Source organism: Cladophialophora psammophila (assembly GCF_000585535.1).
Source record: "Cladophialophora psammophila CBS 110553 chromosome Unknown aczJe-supercont1.6, whole genome shotgun sequence".
Lineage (NCBI taxonomy): Eukaryota > Fungi > Ascomycota > Eurotiomycetes > Chaetothyriales > Herpotrichiellaceae > Cladophialophora > Cladophialophora psammophila.
Window position 1 is genome coordinate 159,946 of NW_006912927.1, and position 27,926 is coordinate 187,871.

The window sequence follows — 27,926 nt, forward strand, 5'->3', positions numbered from 1 at the left end:
TTATCAAGTCCATCGGCGCGTCCACCAGTCTCATTGTCTCATCCACCAGTTCGTCCGTGGATATTTGACCCGCCTCGCAAGCCCTCCGAGTCACCCACGAGTCTATCAGTCAACAACCGAGCCGTTATTGTTGAAGTAACCATTACGTCCGACTGCCGATCCACCGCCTGGTCCATTTTTAATAGTCCTGGGTTCTGAGTGCTGAGTGCTGAGTGCTGAATTGACCGTTCCATCACCAGACAAAGATTTCTCTGCTTCTGCGGAGCACACAGTTGAATCTCCCAGCTCCCCCCCTCCCCCCAACCGTCACAATCTTATGATCGTCCTCTTGGACCGAATACTTTGTACGACCTGTCAATCCTGTTCCGCTCCTGCTGCGTCCTATGAGCTCCCAGACTTGACCTTGTCACTTCAAAGATATCACTCGCCGAGCGTCACCAAGTTCCAGACACGAAGCACAGTCCGAGAAACATTACCTCTTCCCCAGTCTGCCTTTGCTCCTCCTTCGGAAAGCCGAGTCACATGCTGCGCTTAACACTGTTCGCGGCCATGTCCTGGACGCTGGCGGGATCTCGCTGAAAAGAGGAGGTGGGCACATTGAATGGCGGGTTGGCACGAGGGAAGTGCTCAGTCCCTGTGATCATGTGTCCCTTGAGAGATCCATGACATTCTCCTGAGCCCTGACAGACTTCGAAACAAACTGCGTCGTGCAGTGTTTGCTTGGTGGGAGCGATTGGCCGCCTCTGTTTGTTTCCACCTTTATTCAAAATGGCAGACAAACGCAGAAGGAAAAGCCTGAGCATTTTCCGCCAGAAGGCGGATCACAGTCCAACGATACAAATACCCGCAAGCCCGTTGCTCGAGAAGCGTTCCAGTGACTACCTGCCCAGTCCTGTGGACTCCGATCCGGCCAGTCCCAAACCTCGCCCCAGGACGTTACAGAAAGCCAATCGAACCTCGGTGTTTGGATCCTTGCGCTCGTTACATTCCCTCGATGAAGAAGAAAAGCTTGCTCTAACGAGGTCCGACTCAAAAGCGTCATCTCTCCAGGAAGAATCCGACATGAATGTGAAGGGCCTCTTGGGCAGCAAAGTTCTCCAATATGGCGAAGTGCAAGCAGGTGGAGGCAACATGTTTAGGAAACGGACTCAGTTCATGGTCCTGACCGAGTCACACCTCATTCGATTCAGGAGCCAAATTAAAGCCGCCGAAATGTTTCCTAGCATCCCCAACAGCCTCAACAAGGGGCACACCCCAAGAACTTCGTCTGTGAGTTCCTATCAAGAACTCCAAATGTCAACATATTCGGACATCACCTCAGGCGTCCCACTCGAGCAGGTGGTGGCGGTGTACAAGATCGACGATGGACGGCCCTCTCCCGTGGTGGAAGTGGCATACTTTGATGAACGCGCAAGAAGAGCGTCCGCCATGCAGTTACAATTGAACGAGATGCGCGAAGCCGAGCTCTGGATTGCTGCCATTCGTTCAGCTTGTGATCAGGCGAGGTCTCTAGTCCAGCAGCAGATCCAAGATCGAACAGTAGAGCATCTCGCGCGTGTTTTGGAGCGGGAGAGAGATTATGATCCTGAGCATTTTCATGTCTTCAAAGTTGTTCAACGGTTTATCAACAAGTCAACAGGAAGAGCATCAGCTGAAGATTTGACCAGATTGGGGTCCTCAACAACCTGTTACCTCGTCATTGGCTTGCACAAAATCCACCTGGTGCCTCTTCAGAAATCTTCCACACGATCATCGAGCACGTCTCTCAGCGAGCTGGATGGCATGAGTTGCTATGCCATCGTCAATTTGACTTCGATCAGGGTCGTGGCGGACGACGACGCGTTTCAATTGACCTTCAAACCACCTATGGCAAATCCGTGCATGGTACAACTAGCTTCATATTCCGGTGGTGAAATCGCACTGTGGCTGAGATCTGCTTCGGAATACCTGCGACCCGAATGGCTTAGGCAACCTTTCATCTTCGACGTCCCTCCTGAAATCGACGATCAGATGATCCCGCCGAATTTTCCAAAAGAGGATCACGATTGCTTTGATCGGACATTGATTGCGTACTGTGCAGGCTATGATGTTGACACATCTCGCATCTGTTACGCTGTGGACTATGATTGTGAAGATGCACCACGCTTTCAATTGCTCCCACCATCAAACGGTACCACTTATTCCGCCTTGGAATTACTTGCTGTGTTTCGAGCCTTACGCTACAATGAGTCCTTCTCATCAATTTCCTTCGCACGAATCAATCTGTTACCGCTACGTCTCTATTACGATGGGTTCGGATCGGACTTGGATAGTCTGTTCACACGGTCTGGAAATCCTACCAATATCGCTGGCCACCAAGATCTGCCCGTTCTGTCTCAGGAGATCAGAGTACTGGCATTGAAAAGCCGGCGATTGAGACGGCTAGACTTCTCGCATACAATTCCTCCTCAGACACTGGCGGGAGATGGGGAGACCTTGGATTGTGGGATTCTGGAGGCCCTTACGCCACTGTGCAAGAGGTCTTTGACCAATGTTGATTGGATTGTGCTGACAGGCCTGCGACTAGCAGATTCGGACCTGAACTACCTCGTTGACGCAGCATCGGAAAGAAAATGCCATCTTCGAGCCCTTGAAACTGGCGAGTGTGGCCTCTCAGTCCACGACATTGACGTGCTTTTGTCCGCTTTGGCTGTCCAGGAAAGCACTGTCGAGGTCATTGACATATCAGGGGCCCAAGGTCGGTTCAGTCCGGAGCTGTTTCAGCGCGGCATGGGCGCTTTTACTCGAATTCGGCGCTTGAATCTTACTCGAGTGCAGAAGACGGCTGGTTCAGAGCCTTTACTTCCGCCCGAGGTGCTTTTGGCCTGGAGACTCGAGGCCTTATATTTGTCACAAACCACTCTCAATGAACAGACAGTCGACTCGATATCTACTTATCTGGCAACACCAAAGTCCGATATCCTCCGAGAGCTACACGTCAATCAATGTGGCTTGACAGGATACGATCTTGCGACCTTCTTCCGTTCCATGACTCGTGACGACATGCAGACCAGAATGATGCACGTAAGTGCCAACGAGAACCGGCTAAAGACAGGCAATACCGTGCTGTTCAGGACTATTGCTCAAAACTGCGGGCCATCCTCGCTGAGCTTACGAATGATGGATTTTGAGAAAGAAAACCACTTTCGCGAATTGATCAACGCTCTGAAAGTTAATACGACGTTACGAAGTTTGGACATATCACGTGCATCCCTACCATACGATGCCAGCGTTGAAACCTGTGAGGCGCTGAAGGAGATGTTTGCCACAAACCGGACCTTGGAGGAGCTTGACATCAGCGGCGAACATGCGCATTTGGACACCACCAGATTCGGCATCGGCCTCAATATTGCACTGAGAGGGCTGGAAAAGAACACTTCTTTGAAGCTCCTGCGCATCGAATATCAGGCGCTGGGTCTGCAAGGGGCAAACACGTTAGCTGAGGTACTAGAGAGGAACGACACATTGGTGGAAATTCATTGCGAGCATAACGACATCAACCTGCAAAGCTTCACGGCGCTTGTTAATGCACTCGAGAAGAATTACACGTTGCTGTACATGTCGACCATGGACCATGACAGAGCGAAGTCAATGGACAAAGTGCGCCGCGAGATCGAGACAATGGAACGTGCGGACAGTCCCAGGGTTCCCAAGAGTGGTGGCGGGGCGATCAAGAAGGCTTTTGCCGGAACCTTGACTGGGAAACCACATGGGAAAGGACATGGACATCGGCACAGTAGCTCCATGTCTTCCACAGCCTCATTTACCGATCAAGACGTGGCGGCAGTGATGAGCACCTTGGACGAAAAGTGGAACATACAAGTCACCAGGATGCAAAAATACCTATTTCGCAATTATTGTCGCGCACAGGGTGTGCCATGGGAAGACGGCGCAGGTGACGAGGACAGCCGGCAAACCACGGCAACGGGGGACTCTTCGATGGCGCAGATTTTGCAGCGCGTCAAGCTCGACAGAACACCGACGGCAGCACACCCAGATGCCTTGGATTACATTGATGAGAAACTACGAAGAGACAGTAACAGCCAGATGATATTCCAAATGCCAGAGGATTGATGTTCCCTGAGTCGGGGAAAGGCGGATCACACCAACACAAAAAGATTGGAGGGCGACCAGCTTGTACAGACAGAGGCACCGGAAAGCTCTAGGCTGGAGGCTCATTGACAACAATATTTTTACTTTTCTCGTGATACCCACCAATTTTGCTTTGGGGTTAGCATAGTGTTTTCTCGAGGAGGAGGGAGGGGAGACGCAAAGCAGTGGTGCATATCATAGCTAAGGGAGTACAATGAATAATGAAGGACGGGACCGGGCACAAACAGAGCACAATGATCAGTGTCTGTTGCATATTGGTTACATGAACATTATGCAGATTTGTTCGGGTTTGGGGAAAAGGGGCATTTCCAAAAATATTCGGTATTTCGCACACAAAAAACCCACGAGAAAGGGGTCAGCCTCAGCCTCGCTAGGCCCACTGGCCTCAGGGGCAACTTGGAATGCCACCTGAACCTGCAAATCATGGAGCGCAGACATGTTGTGAGAGCTGACCAACCGCGTGAAGAATGGGTGGGGACCGTAGCCTGATACTGCTTCTGTACGAAGCGATGCCTGATGCACAACCGAGTCTTTGGGCCAACCTCCCAAGATGACTGTATGAAGTGCATGCTGGTGAGCCTTACGGCCGCGGGCGTGTTCGCTTGCGAGCTATTGCGCAACAAAATAATCAAAATCTCTTCTCCGGGGCCGAAGAATGCGAGTACTAAACCTTCCTTGATATTCCATCTCAGGCACCGGCGAATCGAAAGAGATACTGTTTTGAGATGAGAGCATGTTAATCATCCGGAAGTCAGCACTTAAGGCCTCTTTGTTACTCCGTACCGTATGAGATGGAGTTTTGGCGCGCCGCGGGGTGGGCGGAAGCAAGGGTCGTCCTCGCCTTGTCCTGCTGCTTGATCACAGGTTTCCTTCCCTCTACAGAGTACACTCTTTTTTTCCACAGCTAATAGGCTGAGAGTCCATGCACAACCGGCGTTGACATCGAGTTCGCAGACCTACCAAGTGTATACTCGGTATGCACACCAATGGATCGAAGAGAGTGGTGGTTGGTGCGATCCGTGCGAGACGAGGAACGTGGGATTGCATATTGGAGGAGGAGCAATCCGAGATCCGTTAGCTGGCTTTGGGGGGGAATCTCTGGTATACGGAGTACGAAGGCGTGAGAAGCGAGGCGGTCGCCATTATATCGCTCGGGGGAGGGCGCAGGCAGAAGACACTCAGGTTCGGCTTCACTAGGGACGTGTGCTTATGGTGGCCATCATGATGGGAGAAAAATGATGAGTGTACATACCGAGGACAATACGAGCATTGCGTGTGTGAGTGTCATAGCGAAGAGGTGATTGATGGAGAGAATATGCAAGTGGACGAGTGACAAGGGATGCTGCAGGCACTGCCACAATCTTCGCCTGAGCGAGATGAAGCTCGATTGGCTCGTAGACGCATCATGCCTGCGCTTTGCCTGCACCAGGCACGCCGCCGCAAGAAGAATTTCCCTCTCACTTCTCTCCCTCCTCTCCCTCCCTCGCTCCCTTCCCCTTGAGTACCGTACAAAGCCAACTTCTTTTCCCTCGTTTTATTTCCTTGGTCGACATCATCGTACGCTAGTCCTACAGTTCACTCTTTGCTCCATAGTCTCTCCTTGACAACCCCCCCTGGAATTGTGTACTTGAACTCCAACCCCGACCTCGATCTCCGTCCCGGATACCGCCTGCGGGCGAACAATGCTCCTCCGCCGCCCAGACCTCTGCACTCCTTAAATTTGCCCCGACCTCTAGCCACGGGGCGAACCGTTGACAGACACGCAGTGTCTCGTGTGCCTCCTCTAGCAGATCATATTCTCAACAAAGCACACGGCCCTGGCGCGACTTGAATGAGACTGCTTGCGACAGTCCTGTCTCGACCCCCCTCCTCCTCATCGGGCCTTGTCAGGATGCGGCGCAGTCTACTCGTGTTCCTCCTCGTTGCCCTCATAGTATTGACCCTCCTCTTACACTCGGTCTCGACCCTTCTCTCTTTGCTCATAGAAGACGCGTCGCGGGACGCCATCCACAGATCAGAACTGCCCGCTCCCAACTCTACGCTCCTCGAAACCCGCCCGCACTTGATCCCCAAGATCATTCATCAGACATACATCAACGAATCCATCCCTGCCCATTGGGTTCCGGCCCAGAAGTCGTGTATAGATCTACACCCAGACTACGAGTACATATTATGGACGGACCAAAAATCTCACGACTTCATTGCCAAGGAGTATCCGTGGTTTTTATCGACGTTTGTCGGGTATCGACACAACATTCAACGCGCCGATGCGATTCGATATTTTGTGTTGGCACACTATGGCGGCGTGTACATCGACCTGGACGACGGTTGCAAGAGGAGGCTTGACCCACTGTTGTCTTACACGGCCTTTGTGCGGAGGACCGTGCCGACAGGGATCAGCAACGATGTCATGGGCTCGATTCCCCAGCATCCTTTCTTCTTGAGGGTCATGGAGTCCCTTCAGGGGGCCAACAAGTCATGGATCCTACCGTATATTACCATCATGGCTTCCACCGGTCCGCTGTTCCTGAGTGTGATTTGGAAGAAGTGGATGGGTGAACACGCTCACCTCGACCCGCAGACTTGGATCGGTAGGGTCCGAGTGCTCATGCCGGACGAGTATAACAAGCATTCGTGGTCGTTTTTCGAGACGTATAAAGGCTCAAGCTGGCATGGCAAAGACGCAAGGTTGATCTTCTGGATGGGCAAGAATTGGATGTTGCTGACGGTGCTGGGATTCCTCCTCGTCCTCACCGTCGGCTTTTTGACGTGGTTCGTCTACTCGAGGCTGCTCATATGGAGTGCGAGGAAGAGAAGCGCTAGGGCCAGTCCTCGAGTTGTTGCGTTCAGATTCCCTGTCGCTGCGAAGATGCCGCTTTGGCGGATGTGGACTGGTGGATTGGGATCGAAGAAGCAAACATATGAGCTGGTCGCTCAGCATGATGCATGACCTGTTGCAGTTGTTGTGGATGTGAACGCGAGTCAACATCCTTTACGCTCGATTCTGCACCATTCGGCTTCTGGAGCATAGTCTTTGGAAGCCCAACGAAGTCATACGGCCGATCATTGGTTGGCATACAACTGCGTTGAACTTTGCGAGCGAAGGCGTTCAGGCGAGGAGAAAAAAAGAAAAAAGGGCTGTCTATATTTCCAGATGGTTAAAACGGACGGCTGCATACGGCGGACAGCGAGCTGTGGATATTGGACATGAGATTCGCCATGATGCATTCATTAGCCTTCCCCTGGTGTGTCCTGCTCTTTCTGCTTTTTGGACAAGGCTAGGGTGATATATGGCAGACTTTACGATATTGTAATAAGACTTTTTTTTTTTTTTTTTTTTTGGACAAGTAGGTGAATAGTGGGAAGGAGAGAACAAGCTACCATACAGGATGGAGATCCGGGATAATGGGAGGTATATACGAGGTAGTTGAGCATCCTCTCGCCTTTGTGTAACATATTATGCATGAACATATATGATGTGCACCCACTCCCTCAGCGGATGGCTTCTTGTCATACGATTCTCCTAGACAAGCGATGGTTGAGACCTGCAGCCAGCTGTATTAATCGCGGTATATTTTGATAGACAACGAGTCGGTATATGTCCGAGGCTGGGCTGCGTCCCAAGTTCGCCAACGACTGCGGCAAACACAGTCTCTGTAAAGCTGGCCACCACCAAACAGCGGTCGAACTGCGCCTTCGCAATGCTGTGGGGCAAATTGGGCGTCAACTGCTCGACACTCCAGCGGCGCCTGACCAGTGTGCCCAGTACCTCGTACCGAGTTCACGCAGACGCCGCAACAGGGTAAAGGACGAAAGACCGTCGTGGGGCTGTTTGACCACTTCTGTTTACTTGCATGTCACCTTATTATTGCTTGTTCTCCCCCTCCCCCATCTACGTACCCAGTGATATATCTATCTTTGTCATCGAGCAACTGACCTTTGCAGCAGTGGCTCAGACTACACTCAGACGACCTGGTATCAATGCTAACTCGAGATAGGCAAAGGTCCCCATGTCCTCCTGTGCTACAAGGTAACGATTCTATTAGATATCCTCCTCTCCAGCCCCCAGGCCAGCCCCATACATGTCTCCAAAAGGAGGCTATTATGTCACCCATGTTCAGTTTCGGATTCAACTACCTCGCATGCGGCTTAGCAAGGATAGGGGGGCAGGAATAGCGACATGGACAGCCTTCTCCCATTGAACAAAAGAACCACTCGCCTCTAGCAGCCGCGACAAGCTGCCTGCTACTGCACCACAGCTCCAAGCCCAAGCTTCGGGCCTCAGGTGAGCCATGTACTGGATGCATCCCATTCGATATCATCTGAAGACATCAACAATAGTTGCTGAGCACAGCCGAACTTTGTCCGTCTTGTCCACACCTGGCCGCTGCTGTCGATGCCAGAGTGGCAGCTACCCGGGCAATCTTCTCGGATGTGTCTGCAGATTGCTTGACCGCGTGGGACTGCCCATGGCTTCGACACCTCACGACGCACAGCAGATGTGCTCTCCATTGTGCACATCATTTCGGCTTGTGATGGCAAAAGCACATGGCACGCGAGAACTGATATCGGGCTGAGGGTCCCCCTCCCTGTCGTGAACACTCCACGTTGCATCACTACTTTGAGTGGCTGTCTCCTCCACTTGTACCTGTGGCTGCTTCAATTTCCCGCACTAGGGATTGAAAGAACGCCAAACTGCCACTTGCATATGTATGCTTGAAGCAATGTTGGGGCCAAAATGCGGCGCTGTCTCTCCCAACTTCAAGACTGCTCTGGTTTCCGGCAAAGCCCCGCGGCGTGATATACAAGGGTAGGGCCTTCCAGAGGCTGAGACATCGAGATGCTCACTATAACAAGGGCGACCATTGCAAGATTCGAGGTGAGTCTGCTCAGGTCTTCGACTTTCCACATATGCTACTTCCAGACGAAACCAGAGGAGGTTCTGAGCCTTGCCACCTCGATCTTGCAAAATGTCGGTCTATCATTATCTAGCGGTCATTGTATGGGCACTCAGCCTTGTTTTAAGCTCTGCGTATCCAGACTCAGACCTCATATTCCACACTTACAATGCTGCGGGCCTGACAGAGGCCGAGACCCTGCGGTCACTGCGCCGGGCCCTATCCGCGTCTGGAACAGAAGAAACAAAGGTTCTTTTCGACGAGACCCTCGGAAAAAGTTGGGACGGAGCGGTGCTACTTGCCATGTAGGGACAACAACCACATTTCCTTGAGCAAGCCACTCGTCTGGAGATGTCTGACTGGCTTAACAGCACTATGGAGGCAGAAGACGACGTATCGACCAAAGCCGGGAATGGGTCCCTCGAAACCCAATACGGTGTTCAGATTGTTTGTTCCACCTGCTACATCGCCGGTCGAGTTACCGGTCAACTCACCCGGAATCTCGATTTCAATGTCACTGAACTCGAGGAGAGCGCTGTAGACTTGGTCAAGAACATCACCCAGGAAGCCGAACAGGCATTGTCGGATCTGGTAAATGGCAATGCCAATTACACAGACATCGATTTCAATGTCGAGCTTCCCACCTTCCAGGATTTTGACTATCGTTTACAATTCAACTTTGACAACCTGGATCTCTACATGAAGCTTGACACTGTACTGTCTGTCGAATCGACTTACACGATCAATTTATACAAATCAGAGACCCCGGCGGGCCTCAGTCTGGGCGATTCCCTCGAGATTGGCGCGTTCTTTACTGTCGACCTCATCCTGACGGCTGCCGTAGAAGTGGACATCAGCAGCGGGGTGCACATCAAGGTCGATGGAGCTAGCATTAATTTGCAGATGTTCAACAAGACTGTCGAAAGCATCACACTGTAAGAAGTATTTCACCGAAAGACAGAAACTCCTACTAATACCGCCGCTTTCCAGTGATGGTGGAATGTTTGAATTCCTCCCGGTGAGCGTCGAGGGCGCTGGCTTTGTGCTCACAGGTGCTCTGCGAGTTGGTCTTCATGCTGGCATCACCTTTGGTGTCGACACGTCCGTCACAATAGCGAACCAGACGCTCGGTGCCTCAGCCGGCTTGGAAGCAGGAGTCTTTGCCAACATTGCCGAGTTCGTGGCCAATGTCTCATATGACAGCAGTAATGATAACTGCAAGCTAGCGCTCGTCGAGTCGTTCACCATGGCACTCGGTGCGGCCGCTGGCGCATCGGCAGCGTTTGACCAAACTACATGGGGACCAACGCCCGAGACACAAGTTCCTATCTGGTATACCGAACTCGGCTCTGCCTGTGCGGCTGGGCGGAGCAGCTCGACAAGCGGAACATCTGCACTCGTCACAGCGAGGGCCGCGACAGGCGACCTGTCTCTCACAGTCGCGACAATCACGACCGAGACGACGTCGTTTGGAGTTGCTTGCATATCGCCCGGCTTGATCAACTGCCCCGTCTCTCTTCAGACAACAAAGACATTCACGGCGACGCTGACGTCGACCACCTCGGTGCCGTCTGGTTCGGAGGCAACCTGGCCTGCAACCACTCAGGCGCCCATTAAGACCGTCGCCTTCGGCTCCAACGCCAAAGCCCTAGCCGCAACGACAGGTCGTCCCGTCTCCTACGTGCCGCCGCCGCCATCTTCTTCAACATCCTCAGCCAGCCCTGGCGCCACTGCTGCAGGAGGCCACGGCGGCCATAAAGACCACAAGCCGCTCATCATCGGCCTCTCCGTCGGCCTCGGCGTTCCCCTCCTAGCGATCATCGCGGGCGCAGTGGTTTACTTCCTCGCGCACGGGAAGAGGTACACACGCGTAACGCAAAAGACGGAGACTGAGAGTCCGAGCCCCATCGCTGAGGGAGGACCACCGGCCTCGGAGCATGAGCGCCAGGGCATGCTGAAGAAGACGACCACCGTTGAAGCTGATGAGAATAGTGGACAGACAGGCAGATAGACAGATAGATAGATAAATAAATAAATAGATTGACACATAGATTGATTGATCAGTTGATTGATTGGCGAGTGTGCAAAGTTCCAGAATCTACGTGGGATTCTCGCTAGAAAGTGACCTTGTTTCCTCTTTTTCTTTTCCTTCCCCTATATATATATAATGTTGTACAAAGTGGAGAAAACACCCAACCCCCGATTCTCCATCGAGCGATCACGCCCAAGGGGGGAAATGCGACGCAAGTCAGGATCAGCCGTTCATAGGTCGCTGCTCGCGCATCTCCTGTCGTAGCGGTGGGCATTTCTCTGCGTGGATGGACCAAGGGCGCACGGGGGGAGGGGGGTTTGTGAATGCGGATGTGAGCTGAGATGATCCCGGTCGAGACCGGCGCCCCGAGCACGAGGTACTGATACTTGGTATACTCGCGTGGACTTTACGAGAGTAACTTCATGCGACTTTCGGCACCCGTAGCAGGTCTCGAGCGTCGGGATACCAGGCTGAGAGCCGTCGTCGCCCTATATTGTTGAAGGCGAAGGGAAGGGGGAGTCTGTGACCCGCATTCGCTCGGTAGAGATGCTGGCGGTGATGTTGACGTGCAGGCCCAAGGTCGCATGGGGGAAATTTCCTTCCAGTTTCAAAAAAGATGGTGAGGAGTGAGCAGTCCGCTTCAGATGACCCAGAGTCTCTCCCTCCTTCCTTCCCGCTTTCCCTCCCTACCTTCTTCTCCCCTCCCCCTAGCAAGCCATGTAGAGATGGAGAGCTCTACTTCCCGCCCACGCTGTCGTCCTTCTGCTGACCCGCGCCCTTCTGACTCCGTTCCTCGGCCGCGATCCGCCGCTCCACCATCTCCCTGATCTCCATCTCCTCCTCCCACGCGCGACGACTGCGGTCCAGCGCCCTGCGCCGCCGCCTTACCCCCTCGTTGAACTCGCCCACGCGCTTCTCCGCGAAGATGCACCCGCCCAGCATCATCGCGCTGATCTGCAGAAACACCTTGTACTGCACCGTCAGCCCGCGGTACAGCGGCGTGTAGCGGTTCAGGAGGAAGTGCGACGCGAAGCTGATGGTGCCGAATCGTAGCGCCCCCGAGGCGAAGCCCTGCGCCGCGACTTGGGTGAGTTGTGGAGGAGGGAGCGGGTCGGTTATGTGTGAGGGAGGCGGCATTGTCGATTGTTTTCAGGGGCGAGATGAAGATAGGTAGGCAGGAGAGAAGACAGAGAGAAAGTGTGTGTGGGTGTCTGTGGAGGACTTGGTGTGGCTTTTGGTGGGGGAGATCCTCTTTCGTCTTCGAGGGTAGCCTGGTTTAGGACAAGATGAATTGGCGAAAGAAGCACAAAATAGACACGAATGTACCAGTACCAGGGGAAGGTCCTGAAGAGCGAGTATAGGGATGTGCCTGGGCTGTGCCTGGGCTGTGAGGGTCGTGTGAGGGATGAAGCTCTTGCTTCCGTTCTCCGCACTTGACTATCCAATGATGACGTTGATTTTGCGGACGGTGGCACCAGTCTCGCAGTCTCGTAGTCTTCTCGTCTTGCAGTGGGCCGGTCAATCGTCGGTCAATTCTTTTCTCACAAGCGTCAAAAACCCAAACAAGCGCCTTGAGACTTCTCTCCCGCTGTCTGTCGCAATTCCAGCTCAGCTACGGTCGAGTGAGAGGGCCGCTCCCCAGAAATGGCGCCCAAACCACCTTCACGGTCAAAGGCAACCGCAAACAGGAATGCCAAAGCCCGCAAATCCGCCACCGCAGGACCCTCTTCCAAGAAGTCGAAAATCACAAAACGCCCACCGCCAAAGCAGGTCAAAACCAGGCCGGGCGTGCACTCCCAGACGTCTGCACAGGCCACAAAGCCAAGCAAGCGCAAGCAAAAGACATACACCGACAAGGACCTCAATCTCCCGGCCCTGAACATGATAACCCCGGTGTCGGCGCCCGAAAACCCCACCAACCACTCGCGAAAAGGAGGGACCGGGAAGAAGAAGAATAAAATCTACATTGACGACGAAGAGTCCATGCGCACAATATTGGCCATGGTGAATGCCGAGAAGGAGGGCCAGATCGAGAGTAAGTTGATCAAGGCCAGGCAGATGGAGGAGATCAGAGAGGCCAGGAGGAAGGAGATGGAGCAGCGGAAAGAGAGCAAGAGAGAGGAGCTGGAAGGAGTCAAGAAAGGGTTAAAGAAGGGGAACAAGAAAGCGAAACCCCAGGAAAAGGAGAGTGAAAGGGAACAAAATGGAGAGGGCAAGAGCAAGACGAAGAAGAGGGTCTCGTTTGCGTGAGCGATAAGAGTCGAACAGGCGCGATTCTATGTTTTCTATGTCATGCCTGGCCCTCGATGGTGTCTAGTATTCACACCATGACGACGTCAAAGGGGAACTTCACAATCCTGGTACATGCATCTTTCTCCGCATCGGCTCGAAGACGGGTTGTAGCGGCTGCCGTTCGCCGCGAGAGATTTGACCCTCGAGTTGAGCGCCATTGTCATCTGTCTTGGAAATCGTGTCCAAGTCGATCTCGTTGGCCATGCTTTGGAAGAATGCTGTGGTCTGAGTGAATCCTCATGTCAGTGAAAAGATCTCTTCACAAACGATCAGTCCGGGAGGATACGCACCACTCGTTCGAACCATCGCCTGCCACCAAGCTCGAACCAACTCAAATGGCCCCCGCCCGGAGTGGTACAGAGCACCCCATACGGGGTTTGTTGTACTTCTTCCCGCGGCAGCGCCTCACTTGCGGTCACCTACCCCCGATCAGCTTTGTATTCGACAACAGCAAACGCATAGAACCTACCGGATCATCTTCAGCATGGATTGCCAGGAAGGGAATCCTGATGGACAATAAAGAATCAACCGAAGATGCATCGCGGTAATATGCCCCTTCGGTGGGATAACCCCATGTGGGACCTTGGACGTATCGATCGAACTCATGAAGATACTTGACCTTTCGGACGAGGTCGACGTCAATTCTGGGATTCTGGGAGATCTGATCCACATGCGTCTCGAAAAGCTTCTTCATGCTCTGACCCATGCTGGCGGAATAGGCGTTTCGGTGGAACCACGTTCTCTGCAGTGCTAGATTTGCAGCAGCGAGATCCCATGGGTTGGACAGAATAATAGCTGCCTTGAAGGGGCAATCACTACCCTCTTCACCAAGATACTAGAGCAGATTAGAAGGGATAATGGACTGGCACGTAATGGTGGAGACAGGACTCACATTCGTGATGATGTTGGCACCCAGAGAGAATCCCATTCCAAAGAGTGGACGATTGGGGAAAGTCTTTCTCAGCCATTTGACCGTCTGCTTTATGTCCCAGGTTGCGCGCGCGTTGTACAGCACGCTGGTGGTGATTTTGGTCATGGCACAACCTCTAGAAATGACGACACAAGCCTCCCATCCTCCCTTTCCAACCAAGGGCGCTAGGACGTGGCGAAGGTAGAGCTCGTGGGAGCCTCCGCTCAATCCATGGAGCATCACCAGCATCGGGCGACTGTCCAGAGAGCCAATATTCCGGAACTCCTGTTCTGTAAAGTATGTGGTGCGCGACGGTAGATTCGGGTCGGAGTCGTTATTGGGAGCCGTTACGAAATCCACCGAAAATTGACCAGTGAAGACTGGGTCTTCATTTTCAAAGATTCTTCGCTTGTAGTAGATAGGCACAGACTGTCGGGTCAAGACGGTCCAGATGGTCTGAAGGTGGCCATTGAAGAGAAACGGATTGAGTCGGCATGGTGGAATGAGAGATTTGCACAGATCGGCAAAGGAGGTAGATCGACCGTCTTTCGTCTTCAATACCAGGGATTTGGTCGAGTGCCAGTATTTCGGATTGACCATCCCGACTCTCCGGGCAGGAAACACAGCCAATGTCGCGAGGAGAGTGAACCCGACCAGTGTGAAAAATGGGTGTTCTTCTGCCTGCTTCAGCAACGACACCAGGCCGTGGGTGATCATGTTCCTCTAGTCCAGACGAATGGTCGGATCTATTTCCATCTCATAACAGGGCCGAGGACAGCCGTGGGTATCTTAAGGGACACATATCTGTTGATGAGTGTGCAGGACACAATTGGGCGGCGTCGCCAGGTCTATGGTGGATGATGCGTAGCCAAGTGGCCGGATGTACGATGCCGATATCCGTCGTTCATGCCTCAAGGCTAGCAAGGGCTAGTGAGGTCCTTGTGGTGGCTCGCCAGGTTTCTTTTTTCATCCTCACAGTACTTAAGATATCCTCTTTTACCAACTCCCACGTGGTTTAGTCTCTTGACCCTCTCTCGGAGCTGCGATATGTTGGGCGAGAGCAGTCGATGACACCAAGAACAAACGAATGCGAAGGTGATCGGTCTCGCAGGACGTGGTTGATGAGGCTTCAACACGATTCATCCGACTTTAAGCGCGCGAGGGACAAGGACTGTTTGCTATCATCAGACTGAGCTCATGACAGACGTCGGAAGAATCGCATTGGATTTATGAGGGAAAGAAGAATTGATGAATCAAACGATTGTTACGACGTTCTTGTCTGATTGTAAAGTGAGGATTGGGAGAGGCGACGAGAAACTGCGGACGGCCACCTCGCGCCCATCGGCCGCCGCCTTCACCTTGACTTCACCTTGACTTCATCTTCACTTTCCCTTCGCTTCACCTTCACGATGGATCCCAACTTCCCCTACTACACCAATAACACCCACACCAACTTCGACCTCAACCCTGGTTTCTTCTACAGCCCCAACGCCAATACCTTCCCCCAGTCTCCATCTCAGCATCCTCCACATCCCCAAGCACAGCCTCACTACCGGTCATCTAATCCTCAACCTGTCCTGCTGCGGAACAACCCTCAATACTCTCACGACCGAGGATATGATCAGCGCTATCAACCTCAATTGCAGCAGTTCCAAAAGCCATTCTATCAACAGCCAGTTCAGCTTCAGCCACAGCAACTGGCCCATCCTGGTCCTGACACCATCCTAGTCCCGCCTTCTGGTCATTACATTCAGTCTTCCGCCGTGCAACCGCACCGAAGCCAGCAACCTTCCCAAATTGATCCTGACACCGTCCAAGTCTCGAATCCTCGCCATTCCGTTCACTCCTCCTCTGCATACCCACGGCCGGGCCAGCAAACTCCTCGAGTAAGCCAACAACCCAAATCTCAAGTCCAAAAACAGTCCCCCACCTATCAGAAAACTCCGAACCACTACCAACAATCTCAACATGAGCCGCAGCTGCCTCAGCAATACCTAGGACAACAGTCTCAATTTCCTGACGGGCCAAAATCCGCCAGTACCACGGCCCCCTCTCCGAAGAAGAAGGAGAGGCATGAAGCGACCGTGAGCACTCCAATCACTCCAAATATGCCTCGACAGAATAAACCCCGTGTCCTCCAGGCCGTTGAAATCAATGCAACCCGCAAACAGCGAGCCACAAAAGCACCCAATCACCGGGACTCCCCAGCCGAGCCCGACGAACCGGAGCCAGAGTACCCTTCTCTTTTATGTGTCCTTGCCGACGACTACCTCGAAGCCGCCCGCAAGCAGCCTGCTCCGACCGAAGAATATTACACTCTGATAGCCACCGCTCTCGGCTGTCTTGAATCAGTTCTCTCCAATTTCAAACTACCTCCTTTGAGAGAAGCTCAGGTCTCTCTACGCTATGCGGAGGTTCTGTATGCGGAGACCGAGAACTATGATGACGCCGAAATGGTCTTGGCCAAGGCCATCGAGCTGTGCGAGCGACACAAATTTATCGATCTGAAGTACGAGATGCAGCTTCTCTTGTCCAAGGTGCTTTATGAATCGAAACCCAAAGCTGCACTGCGAGATATCCAGAGAATAATTGAGGACATCGAAGCCTATCGTCATACGGTCTGGTTGTACATCTTTCGTTTCCAGCACGCAATGTTTTCGTTGGCTTCCAGCGCTCCAGGCGAGATGCACAGCGCCATCGTTCAGTTGGACAAGATCACGAACTTGGCTCATCAAAATTCCGACAGTGCAATCCTTGCATTTGCCGCTACGCTTGAAGCTCTACTGCATCTAGCCAGTTCAAGTCACGAAGCCGTCGCAGCCAGTCAAATGGCGCTGGCGAAGGCTCGGGCTCTGCAATTGAGTCCAGATGTCGAAGGAGTCCCACAACTGACCATCCTTATGGAGTATGTTGACCTTGCCTGCAGCGTTCGAGCAGCCGACATTGCCCAAACCGAAAGAAAACGCAAGATCGTGCATGAGGTCTTGTATCAAGCGGTAAGCCATCCCAATTGGAGAGAAGATGGCTTGATCTACGTTCCAGTCGCCACGCGGGCAGTAGCCGGCATGCAACTCCATGGAAACAGACATGTCATCGAAAGAAATGGAAAGTATTATCTGCCTTTCTCGTGGTTGGGAAAGGAGGGAACAGAGGCTTTGGGGTTTTTGTTGTCAGCAGAGAGTTCGGCTTACAAGAACGGGGCTGACGGGGGCAAAGCTCAGAAGTTTGTGGAAAGCGGCGTATCTTTGGTTCGAGCTTTGGGAAGTCCCTCCCTCAGAACAGGATACCGACAGTCAAGAAGAGAGTTCACCTGTCAGAGGCTGCTGGAAGCCGAATTCTTGTTGCTTCTCATCCCAATGCAATGCTCGAAAGGCCTCTGGGAGGAGGCAAACAGCTCATTGGCAAAAGTCCATGCAATTTCGGAGGACATTGGCGACGCCTTCCCGGTCAACATGAAACACAGTCTTCTGTATCTCCGAGGAGTCATATTGCAAGGGACCGGAGATCTGAAAGGCGCGCTTCAGGTCTATCAGTCACCTCTTCTCAACTTCGATTCACAGCACACGCCAACATCAACTCGACCTGAAGCCTCGAACAAGATATCAAACTCTTACTACGCAGACTCTGACATAACTCGCAATTTCTCCATCCTTGCGGCGATCAATTCCGCCTTGATCATCCATAGCCCAACCCATCCGCAGCACACCCGCTTGTCGTCCCTAACTAAGAGTTTGGAATCGGCTATTCGGAATTGCGGAAATCGATACATCAAAGCACATTTCTCCCTTCTCGAGTCCATCCTATCCACGAACAGACTCGCAGAGAAACAATTTCTAAAAAGATCCATGGACGAAAGCAAAGTAATTGGCAGCGCCCTTACCACCGCCTTGGCTCTCATATACATGCAAGACCAGCTGTACAAAGGTGTGGTAGATGAGCAAGCCATGAAATGCGCCAGGGCCGCCAGTATCCAAACCAAGAAATGGGGACAGCCAATGTGGATGCACGTTGCGGCGGGTTTGGAGGCTCAAGCGCTGGAGATTCATGGCTTCGTCAACGAGGCACAACAGAAAAAGGTCGAAGCAGAGGCGGGCTGGGAGAAGCTGCCGAATGGTGTCAAGGGTACTTGACGGTAGTGGGACAGGTGTGGTTGCTGAACCAGAATTCGCTCCCAGTCTGTCAGCCTACGATATACAAGACAGGTGGGCACTCCTCTAGCCCGTCAGGCGGAAGAAACGCGCTCATCTTGATGTAACAGGGAACTAAAACTGGAATCAAGGGTGGAAAAAGGGTTGATGTCTGGAAGTTCTGACTACATTGAAGCTTGATGAATTTCGATGGCGACGTTTGCACATGAATCTGCGATTTGGGAATAACATTCATAGCCGTGGCAACATGGAAGTTTTCTTGTAATGTCTCGTTTCCTCATTCATTTCTGATCTTGCACGCTGAGCAGTGCAAATTGGACCCAAAGTCCAGTTCGGTGATACGCCGCTCACCTCAAGCTTTCTACCTGAACAAAGAAGCACACAAGCAAGCAAGCAGGTTAAGTATTGACACAGTCCACTCGCCACGGGATGATACGTCGATCTGGCATTGCGCAATGACTCACCCGTCCTTTTTTTTTTTAGGCCGGTCCAAGCACGAGTGTGTTGATATTGTTGATGATGATGATGATGATGATAAGATGCAGCATATGCGCGGTGGAGGACCGTGGTGGCACAGGTCGGAGCCATCAAGCCATTTTGTCCAAGGCCGCACTCTGTCAAAGGCGTCTTGAATAACCTCCGTCGCCCCATGAAGCATGGTTGCTTTTCGGTGTGTGACAAGGCATCCCGTTCTCGCCGGGGCGAAACACAATATCGCATTCGGTTGAAAGCTTCGCAGACCCCTCCAACATCTAGACATACCTTTAGAATGGGGGACTGAAAAGCTCGACATCGGCCATCGTCACTTCGAGACCCCTATCGTTATTTCAGATATCAAATACTCTCTGGCGTTGGCGGGGCATGTCTCAGAGACCCCTTTTCTTCCTTTCGGGGGCCTCTCTTCTTGCGTTGGCGTTGGCGTTTTCCCGCGCTCGCTGTCTTTCCTTGCGTCTTTTCTTCGCGGCTGCTCGGATTTCTCGCATGCGTCGTTCTTTGAACGCTTTCGCCGACACGACCGGCGGCGGCTCCATGTCCTCTGAGAATATCAGCCCAGACACTCTCATCGATGGGTGACTCACTTCGCTGTTGATCTCGGTTTTTGGTGCCCGATTTATTGACAGTAGTGACATCGGTCGCAGAACCAATGGTCTGGTCTGCACCTCGGCTCCGGTCCTGATCGAGATTGAGATTGCGATCAATCTCTTTTTCCAGTTCATCCAGAAGAGAATTGGTGACCTCAGCAGCGGTTTTGACACCTCCACTCCCTCCACCTTGCTCGTACGAATCGGAGCTCTCTGTATCAGACAGGGTCGAAGCCTCGGGAGTTCCAAGTTGCCGCGGGATTGAAGATTCAAGCTGCCCAACCCTCGGCGCAGGAGAACCGATACTAGGCGTAGGAGACAGCTCACGGTTCTGAGTACCTTGAAGGGCCTTTTGATCCACTGTCTCGTCGACCACACCAGGCGCTTGTCGCTTACCAGTCTGCCACTCTCGAATTGTTCGGGAGACATCGACCTGCCACTTGAGTTCTTCCAACTTCTGCTGGATAGAATAAACGATCTGCTCCTGTTCTCGCTGCCAGTTCAAGAGCGCTTGTCCTCCTTGTCTGGGTGCATTGTTCAGAAACTCCGGAATCTGCAACAGATTACGGGGTTGCCCTAGGCCTTTAAGATGGCTGTCGTCAACAAGGACAGTGTTGCTTTGATCCCATCTCTGACCGGGTTCCGCCTTCTTTCGGATCTTCTTGTCTTCCCAGATTGGCTCGAGCTTTTTGTAGACTTGGACTTTGCTGTCGTACTGCACTTTGTTCAAGCCCAACTTATCTCTAGCCCAGACGCCTGCCATCGCACTCCGTTGGGTGTGATGGAAGAACTGGTCTACCATGGCCGCGCAGTTGTCGGGCTTCGTAGAGGAGTAGACCATGACAACATGGTTCTGGAATAGGTAATCTAGTAGCTGGGTGACACCAGGTCTGACAATTATGTTCCTGGGGCGATGACGATTAGGTCTAACGAGGAGAGTGCCGTTGAGGTCGAGGATAACTAGAAGTTTTTGTGGTGCTTGTCTGATGGCTGGCGCAAGCGCCGCTTTTCTCTTGTACTCCTCGGACGCTGTTGGCGCGGGCGGAGGTGTGGCGTCTCTGACCCATCTACCGCGCTGAGAAACTTTCATAATCGGCACAGTGTCAACATGTCCACGTTTACTCGCAGCTTCAAGAGATGAAACAGGCGTATCTGCGGTAGACGCGACGCTGTATGGGCCAATTTGCGCTGGCTTCCTCTCTCGAAACTGGTATCGAGATGAAGTCTGTGGCTGAACCATGGGCAATACATTTTGGGCCTGCTGCACAATGTCTCTCTCACGTGTGCCATCCGATATTCTGTACAGCTTGTCAACTCGACATGTGGGATATCGAGCGTAATTATGGACTGACCTTAGAGGCTGATATGGATTAGAGTGAGAGGGTCGGACATGCGAGGGTTGAAACGCACACGAGCCAGCGCTGACTCCTTGCGGGGCGGGAGGGTAAATCTGGTGCTGAGGGCCGCCAACGTAACCATGGTAAGATGAATAGAAAGACTGGAAGTTGGTGGCAGTCTGCAAGTTCGCGTTTTCATTTCCGTAGGATCTCCACGAGTCCACTGCATTGTATATGTCAATTCTATCCTGGCTACAGCAGTCATAGTAGTCACCTTGTCGGATTTGCGCAACTCGATCTAGCGGGGAGGCATTGTGGGCACCTCCGTTCCACGGCTGAAGGTCTTGGGGGGTTGCTCCCGCTGGCTCGGGCTGATGACCATGGTTCGGCCGGTATCTGGCGCCTCGACTCTTACCCATATTGGGCGATCTAGCTGTATGGATAGAGGATGAGAGAGGGTGTAAAGAGGGGGGGAAGGAGTGAGGGTTGCGCTGCCACTGAGAGAAGAGTTAGTGGGTTGGGGGACGTGAAGTGGGTGTTTGGAGGTCAGGCAGACTTTTGGATGCGATCTGCAACAGAGCGCGATCCCTCTGCGCAGCGCCAGAATGTGCGTAGGCCGAATGCGTCGAGGGAAAACCGAGAGCGGGTTGGACAAAATCGTGAGGATGTTTTGGCAGAAAGACAGGCAGAGACTGACTTCAACTTCGCAACGCAGCGGGATGGGCGTGCGAGCGTGCCCCTTTGGGTATGGCGTCGTCCTCAACTCTATCTGACTTAGGGTTGTCGATCTCCCGAGTCCCGACGTCCACTTCCGCGCCTTTTCAAAAAAGTCCATCGTGGGGGGCTGCGGTGTGCTGCGGTCAAGAATCATTGCAGCTGGTGCACCACCTCTCAGCCGGTGATGATGGCTTCAGCACGGCTCTTAGATCGACCTATCCATTTGAGACACGGAGACGAAGAGGATGAGGAGCTGGGGGTTTCTGATCAGGATTTGATCGGCCAGACGCCGTCGGAGAGTGAAGCTCTGGGAAGCGACTCGCCGTCTGAAGATGAGGTACAAAGCTACAGACACCGAAGTCCTCTACCATACTAACAGTTCTCAGGGTAGTGCTCTATCATCAGGATCGGAGGCAGGCGAAGAAGCATCCTTGGGTGACATCAGCTTCGGTGCTTTAGCAAAAGCCCAGGAAACGTTCAATCTCAACCCACGGAAACGAAAACTTGCAGAGAGCTTGGAAGAGCCTTTGTCAGATGACGGCGGAGAGAGTCGAGCAGAAACATTTGATACTCGTAAGAGAGCCAAGGAAGCGCAGGTGGACGCACGCAAAAGAACTTCAAAACATGCCCCTGCTGTTGAATCAGCACGGAAGCCAGTCTCGCGCAAAAGAATCATATTCGAGCCCTCTCCTTCCTTGAAAGCACGAGATCCGCGCTTCGACCCTGCAGTCATGTCCGCGAATCGGGCCAGAAACGCTACGGAAAAGGCGAACAAGAATTATTCTTTTCTATCCACATATCAGGCCGATGAAATTCTGCAGCTCAAGGCTGAAATCAAGAAGGCCAAGGATCCTGACGTTGTTGCCGATCTGAAGCGACAAGCCATGTCACTGGAATCAAAGATCCGCAATGCAGAGGCCCACCAGCGCGAGAATGAGATCCGGAAAAGACACAAAGACAAAGAGAAAGAGGCGCTTCGTACTGGGCAGAAGTCGAAGCCTTACTATCTTAAGGAGGCTGATATTAAGAGGCTCGCTAAGGATGACAGATTACAAAGTCTAGGCAAGAAAGCGCGGCACAAGGCAGAGAAAAGGCAAAGGAAGAGGGAGAAGGCCAAGGAAGCGCGAGACATGCCCAGGGTAAGGCGTGAGCGATAGCAACGGCTACAAGCAGTTGTACCATCCACAACTACGGCTTCATCTCCATATCCACGACCAACTTTCCACCCACACCCCGATGATAGTCCTCGACCAACTCATTCAGCTTCTCCAGCGGGTATGTCCTGATCTTTGCCCTCACACCTGTTTTTGCCGCAAAATCCACCATGGCTTGCAACTGTCGATTCCTCCCAGTCAAGACGCCCAGCAGCTTGATGTGTCGAAAAACCAGGTCGCCGGGCTTGAATTTCCATCCATCTTTTGGGAAACTAACGCAGACACACGTGCCGTGGTTTTTCAGCACACTCATTCCAAAGTCAAAGGCGGCTTGTGATTCAGGGAGGATGATGGACGAGTCGCAACCCTTCTCACCCTCCAGCCCCTTTTCAGCCTCGCCAAAGATGCGCTTCTTCGCGTCATCAACCGATTCCTTCGATACATCCACCGTCGTGACTCTCTTGCCATCCTCCCCAAGTCCTTCAACCACCTCCTTCAGCATCCCCATTGCGGGCGTCGTGTCCACGGCGACTACATTCCACCCCAGCTTCGCCGCAAACTGCACCCCCAGATGTCCTAATCCACCGCCGGCTCCCAGAATTGCAATGTATTTGCCTTCGCCATTCCCCTTCCCGCCAGAAACATCCACACCGGCGGTCTCCAGCGCATTCCAAACCGTGACTCCCGCGCACATCAGCGGCGCAATATCCGCTGCCCGCATGCTTCCCACGTCAGGGACACGGGCGACCTGCCGGGCATCCACAAGACACCACTCCTGAAACCCGCCGTCCTTGGTCATGCCTAGATTCCCTGCTCGTGTACACCAAACACCATACCCTTTCATGTCCCCACCGTTCTCCGTACACTCCTTGCACTGGCCACACGCGTTGAACGCCCTCCCCGGCACTCCTACTAGACTTCCGACCTTCAGCCCTTTCGCCTCCGCTATCTTCTCCGCGTCGGGACCGATTTTCTCGACGACACCGGAAAACTCATGGGAGCCCACGCGCGGCAAGCCCTGCTGCATAGCGCCGGACGCGAAGACCGCGTCTGTGTGGCAGTACGAGGCCGCCCGGACGTGTACGAGGAGTTCATGTCCCTGGGGTGGAGGCGGCTCAGGGTGGGTGGTCGTGAAGGTGTAAGGGGCGTTGAAGCGTTCTAGGACTTGGGCGCGCATCGTGGAGGAGACTTTGGGACCCGAAGTGCCAGTGGTATAATGGTATATGTTACAGGTGTGATGAGTGCCGCTGGCGTTGTGTGCGCCGGCGAGACGGGCACCAGAAGCCACTCTCTCTCCGCCGGTGAGAAACCTTGTAGATTGAGGTTTGAAGGAGCCTTGCGCGTGACGGACCGCTTTGGGACTTGCGACAGACGACGATGGCTTTGCCGAAAAGGACAGCGTCCTCCAACCTCCGCTGGTTCTTCGGAGGAGTGGTAGGAGACCTATCTTTGCTCTTGCCCTGGCTATTTCCCTCGAGACACCAAAGGATATCTCCGTCTTTCTATCCAGGCGAACAGGGAGTTTAGAAGTGGAAGCACAGTTTTTCTTTTTTAAAGAGAGCCCCAAGGAGAATATTCTGCAATAAATGAAAGCAGGAGAGTTTCTCGTTGGGGAAAGAAACGTTCAGCCTCGTGGTCAGTGGCGGGGTTACAGACCCTTCTCCAAGTTGGAGTTGGAGAAAGATTAACTACGGAGTACCGAGTACTAATAGTATTCAAGCAAGGCTCTGTGGTCATCCTGCCATCTGACATGCACATCTCTTTTAGATTTTAGGTTTCGTTTCCAGTGCTCACGTAGAAGCCACTGAAAGAAACAACATCAAGGAGAGGAGGGGTTTTCAGTTGTCACAACTTACAAGTTGACTGGATTTCCCATCTTCCAAGCCTAGCGAATCTGTGCACTACTTATTCGTCCGTCCTTCCCAGCCATACCCAGTAAGCAAAAAAAAAAAAAAAAAAAAGCATCATCATCAACCTGTCCTTGATATCTGGGAGACTTTTGGCGCCAACCACATCTTCCGTATTCAACCGTTCCGCCCATTCGTTGTTACCTGAAGTCGGTAATTGGTATTAAGCAATAGTCCCAGTCCAGCCAGTCCTCGTTCATCATTACACAGTTACCCCCGTTTTGAGAGTCCATTTCAACGAAAGAGGCGACCGAAATCCCCAAAATGCGCCACAAGTAGTTCCCACATTCCCTCAGCGAAGCTTTCCAAGATCCCCAAAAGAAAAGTCAACTGTCTCATTACGCCATGAAGCGCCGTCGCCCCAGAAGAGCTGGGGGGATGATTCCGTATCGATAGGGGCATAAAGACGGCGAGCGGTGACTGCAGCTCAGGAGTGGAACAGATCCCAGGCTCTCGAACACAAACTCAGGAATTCCTCCTTTTTCGCTCTTTGTGTGGCCGGGCTGTCCCTTCCTTCTCCAAACGGTCCGTTATAACGAATTCGATCTGGCCCAGGGCCCAGTGGTGGGCTGCTGCCCTCTTCATACTCGTTGCGGCTTCTCCGTCTGCTAGTGGATTGCATACTGGGTTGATATTTGTGCGGCGTAAGGCTGTCTTTATGTCCAGCATGTGGTGAAGGGGGCGTGGGAGGTTGGTGGCCACCATAGTGAACAATTTTCGGCAAGAGATCCTCTCGCCCCCCGGTCATCTCATGCACAGCTTCTTCTGCAGATCGGTACTCCCTGGGTCGGTCGAAATTGTGTGCTTGAGGCTGAGAGGCTGGGTGGGCTGTTTGGGGTGGGAAGCCGGGCGATGGAAGGGGAGGTCCATGGCTTTGAGATGAAGTTGAGCTTGCGTGGAGAAAAGGCGGCCGACCTGGGCCTGGATGGAGCTCGTTAGCCCCAAAGACATCGGCAATAGGGGGCAGCCGGTTGGTTGTCTGAATCGCCGGCACGTGATGAATATGAGAGTTGTGCGACAAGTTGGGAGGTTGATTGTTGACCTGCCGCGATGCTGGAGGGGGGTCATGCCGGCCGGTGAAGGTCTGATTCAGTGGCGCAGACTGTATGACCCTTTCGTTGGCAAATCGCTCGGCGGGAGGAGGAACAATCGATAAACCTGGTGGGGGTCTCTTCTTCGAATTGGCCACGGTGCTCTTGCTAGACGTTGGGCCTGCCGCTTCACTGTTCTTTCCCGAATCTGGCGCATCCCCGCGAGCGGATTTCAGAAGTCTTGCTTGGATGATTGATCGTTGCTGGTCACGGACCGAAATGCTTCGCTCTAATTGTTCTCGCATTGCGGGATCTTGGGTTTGAAAACCAGGCGACAGACAGGCCAGACCGACGTCATGCATGACCAGGCCATCTCTTGCAGTCAATGGTGTTGCGGAAGGCCGCGAATTCAGTCCGGTAGAGATGGTGGTATTTGTATTCAAATCCAACTTTTTCGGGCGATGCCGAGTGCTTGCCTGGAGCGAAGGTGAGGTTGGAGGCTCTTTCTTCACTACAATCTTGGGATTTCCGGTACTCCTGCTTCTCGGTCGAATGACAATCAGTTAACGTGTGGCAGAATTCGGGATGTTAGAGGAACTTACGACCTGGGGGACCTTTTCCCGTCCGAAGGCGTCCTCTCAGGATTGCTTATGACGCCGTTGATTTCCGAGGCCATTACTAGATCCGAGTTTCTGTCCTTTGGAGTCGAATGACTCGAAGGAGCCAATGGCGGATATGTTCTTGGGCTCGGATTTCGGTCAAGAGGTGGGAGTGCAGCAACTGGTGCTGTAGCTACAGCAGTCGACATGACGAGGCTGGCCGTCCGCTACTGCGAGCAAAGGGGGCCAAATACTTGGAGTCGCACAGAGAGCCCTTCGTAGACAGCAGTTAAAGATCCAACTCTTTCGCTTTAGTTATCAAAGATTTGTAGCGTCGAGCTTCCCGCCTGTCTCGATAGTCAGGGCGTCGGGAAACGGCCAAAAAAATATAACTGGACGCTAAACGAATGGCCTCGCAAGCAAGCAGCGCGAGATAGATGGCGGCGATTTGACAGCAAGCCGAGCACAACCCTGCGTGTAGCGAGTGACCGTGATAGCGACGAAAGGGATCGAAAGGCGATTTGAGATGTTTTGTGAGAGGCGGAATAGTAAGGAACGGGATGAGCAAGCAACGAGCGGCTAGGTCGTGTTGAAAACAGGCCTCGCAGATGCAGGCGATGGATGAAAGAGGGAAAGGGAAGAAAGAATACGAGCGCAGGACAATTGGAAGATGGAAATGGGAAAAGGCGGGCGGCGCAGGGAGGGGGAGGCACCACCAGCACCAGAGGGACGGCAGGGAAGGGAGCAAATGGAACGCGCAGGAGGGTCCCAAGGGCTGGTGAGGGCCCCAAGGACACCCGCAAACGAGAGACAAGACACTGGTCGAGTCTCGCGACTGTGGTTGGGTTCACCCTAGGGATTCAGAATTGGGAACTTGAACAGATGAGATCCTAGCCTCTAGCCTGCACGGGGCTTAGGCCCCCTCGCCCGAGCCAGGGACATGACGAGAAGTGGCCCCCATCGCCCTCAGTGGCTTCGGTGGCACTGGGGTTCTTACCTGCTAGGTGCCAGAGCTGCTTCTTCCGACTACCCAGTACTTGGGTGCCTGCCATGTGTCTGAGAAAGATGGTGGCCATTAAGCCCAGTCGGGGCTAGCCATGAAGAAACAGCAGTTTCATGGACACCATGGGGCCCCTCCAGGGGTATGCATCTGTCACTCAGCACCAAAAGTGAGAGCTATGAGGGCATGCCGAGCAGAATTGAATCCCTCCCCAGTACCTAGGTAGGGATTCACCAGCCTGACGGCCCTACGATTTGCTCTGACTTTCGCCGTCGTCAAATCGAGATATTCACCCTCCATTCTGCTGCTACTCATGGCTCGGTCCCAACCCGCTCATGTTTCGGACTCCACTAGTTTATCCTCTAGTCAGCCAACACACGCGGAAACCCTCTCGGATGCGACAGCTAAGCGACCTTCTTCTGTGCAGAGACTAAGCTTAAAGGTCTACTTCGCGCTGCTGGGGCCTCTCGTCTTGCGCACAGTGCGGCAAATCGTGTTTCATATCCCGAAGCTTTTCGTCAATATTGTCATGGGGTTCGGTGAACCCTCTGCCGCTTTTGCTCGTCGCACTGGTCCTGACATGCACAGATCCCCCAGAGAATTCGCGTTTGAGCAGTGGACACAACGGACCTCAACCGCGAGAGGCGCTTTCTCCCCCGATGTGCGT

At 53.1% G+C, this 27,926-nt stretch overlaps 11 protein-coding genes across 11 annotated transcripts; 6 read left to right on the plus strand and 5 right to left on the minus strand.

Annotated features, from left to right (window-relative positions):
- Positions 1-768: 768 nt before the first annotated feature.
- Positions 769-4,113, plus strand: A1O5_04393 (uncharacterized protein; the record flags this gene model as incomplete). The annotated part of the gene is made up of 1 exon (XM_007745000.1): positions 769-4,113. One exon carries the CDS (start codon positions 769-771, stop codon positions 4,111-4,113), a length of 3,345 nt encoding a protein of 1,114 aa, XP_007743190.1.
- A 1,930-nt stretch (positions 4,114-6,043) lies between these two features.
- Positions 6,044-7,102, plus strand: A1O5_04394 (uncharacterized protein; the record flags this gene model as incomplete). Its single annotated transcript, XM_007745001.1, has 1 exon — positions 6,044-7,102. The coding sequence occupies one exon, from the start codon at positions 6,044-6,046 to the stop codon at positions 7,100-7,102; it is 1,059 nt and encodes a 352-aa protein (XP_007743191.1).
- Positions 7,103-9,122: 2,020 nt separating this feature from the next.
- Positions 9,123-11,061, plus strand: A1O5_04395 (uncharacterized protein; the record flags this gene model as incomplete). Its single annotated transcript, XM_007745002.1, has 3 exons — positions 9,123-9,355; positions 9,422-9,985; positions 10,041-11,061. 3 exons carry the CDS (start codon positions 9,123-9,125, stop codon positions 11,059-11,061), a joined length of 1,818 nt encoding a protein of 605 aa, XP_007743192.1.
- A 756-nt stretch (positions 11,062-11,817) lies between these two features.
- Positions 11,818-12,219, minus strand: A1O5_04396 (uncharacterized protein; the record flags this gene model as incomplete). Its single annotated transcript, XM_007745003.1, has 1 exon — positions 11,818-12,219. One exon carries the CDS (start codon positions 12,217-12,219, stop codon positions 11,818-11,820), a length of 402 nt encoding a protein of 133 aa, XP_007743193.1.
- A 507-nt stretch (positions 12,220-12,726) lies between these two features.
- Positions 12,727-13,332, plus strand: A1O5_04397 (uncharacterized protein; the record flags this gene model as incomplete). Its single annotated transcript, XM_007745004.1, has 1 exon — positions 12,727-13,332. One exon carries the CDS (start codon positions 12,727-12,729, stop codon positions 13,330-13,332), a length of 606 nt encoding a protein of 201 aa, XP_007743194.1.
- Positions 13,333-13,431: 99 nt separating this feature from the next.
- A1O5_04398 (uncharacterized protein) lies at positions 13,432-15,001 on the minus strand (the record flags this gene model as incomplete). Its single annotated transcript, XM_007745005.1, has 4 exons — positions 13,432-13,599; positions 13,665-13,793; positions 13,844-14,209; positions 14,267-15,001. 4 exons carry the CDS (start codon positions 14,999-15,001, stop codon positions 13,432-13,434), a joined length of 1,398 nt encoding a protein of 465 aa, XP_007743195.1.
- Positions 15,002-15,693: 692 nt separating this feature from the next.
- Positions 15,694-18,414, plus strand: A1O5_04399 (uncharacterized protein; the record flags this gene model as incomplete). The annotated part of the gene is made up of 1 exon (XM_007745006.1): positions 15,694-18,414. The coding sequence occupies one exon, from the start codon at positions 15,694-15,696 to the stop codon at positions 18,412-18,414; it is 2,721 nt and encodes a 906-aa protein (XP_007743196.1).
- An 852-nt stretch (positions 18,415-19,266) lies between these two features.
- On the minus strand, positions 19,267-21,270 carry A1O5_04400 (uncharacterized protein; the record flags this gene model as incomplete). The annotated part of the gene is made up of 2 exons (XM_007745007.1): positions 19,267-20,812; positions 20,867-21,270. 2 exons carry the CDS (start codon positions 21,268-21,270, stop codon positions 19,267-19,269), a joined length of 1,950 nt encoding a protein of 649 aa, XP_007743197.1.
- Positions 21,271-21,755: 485 nt separating this feature from the next.
- On the plus strand, positions 21,756-22,725 carry A1O5_04401 (uncharacterized protein; the record flags this gene model as incomplete). Its single annotated transcript, XM_007745008.1, has 2 exons — positions 21,756-21,905; positions 21,955-22,725. The coding sequence occupies 2 exons, from the start codon at positions 21,756-21,758 to the stop codon at positions 22,723-22,725; spliced, it is 921 nt and encodes a 306-aa protein (XP_007743198.1).
- A 31-nt stretch (positions 22,726-22,756) lies between these two features.
- On the minus strand, positions 22,757-23,899 carry A1O5_04402 (uncharacterized protein; the record flags this gene model as incomplete). Its single annotated transcript, XM_007745009.1, has 1 exon — positions 22,757-23,899. One exon carries the CDS (start codon positions 23,897-23,899, stop codon positions 22,757-22,759), a length of 1,143 nt encoding a protein of 380 aa, XP_007743199.1.
- A 1,157-nt stretch (positions 23,900-25,056) lies between these two features.
- A1O5_04403 (uncharacterized protein) lies at positions 25,057-26,336 on the minus strand (the record flags this gene model as incomplete). Its single annotated transcript, XM_007745010.1, has 2 exons — positions 25,057-26,197; positions 26,263-26,336. 2 exons carry the CDS (start codon positions 26,334-26,336, stop codon positions 25,057-25,059), a joined length of 1,215 nt encoding a protein of 404 aa, XP_007743200.1.
- Positions 26,337-27,926: the final 1,590 nt, after the last annotated feature.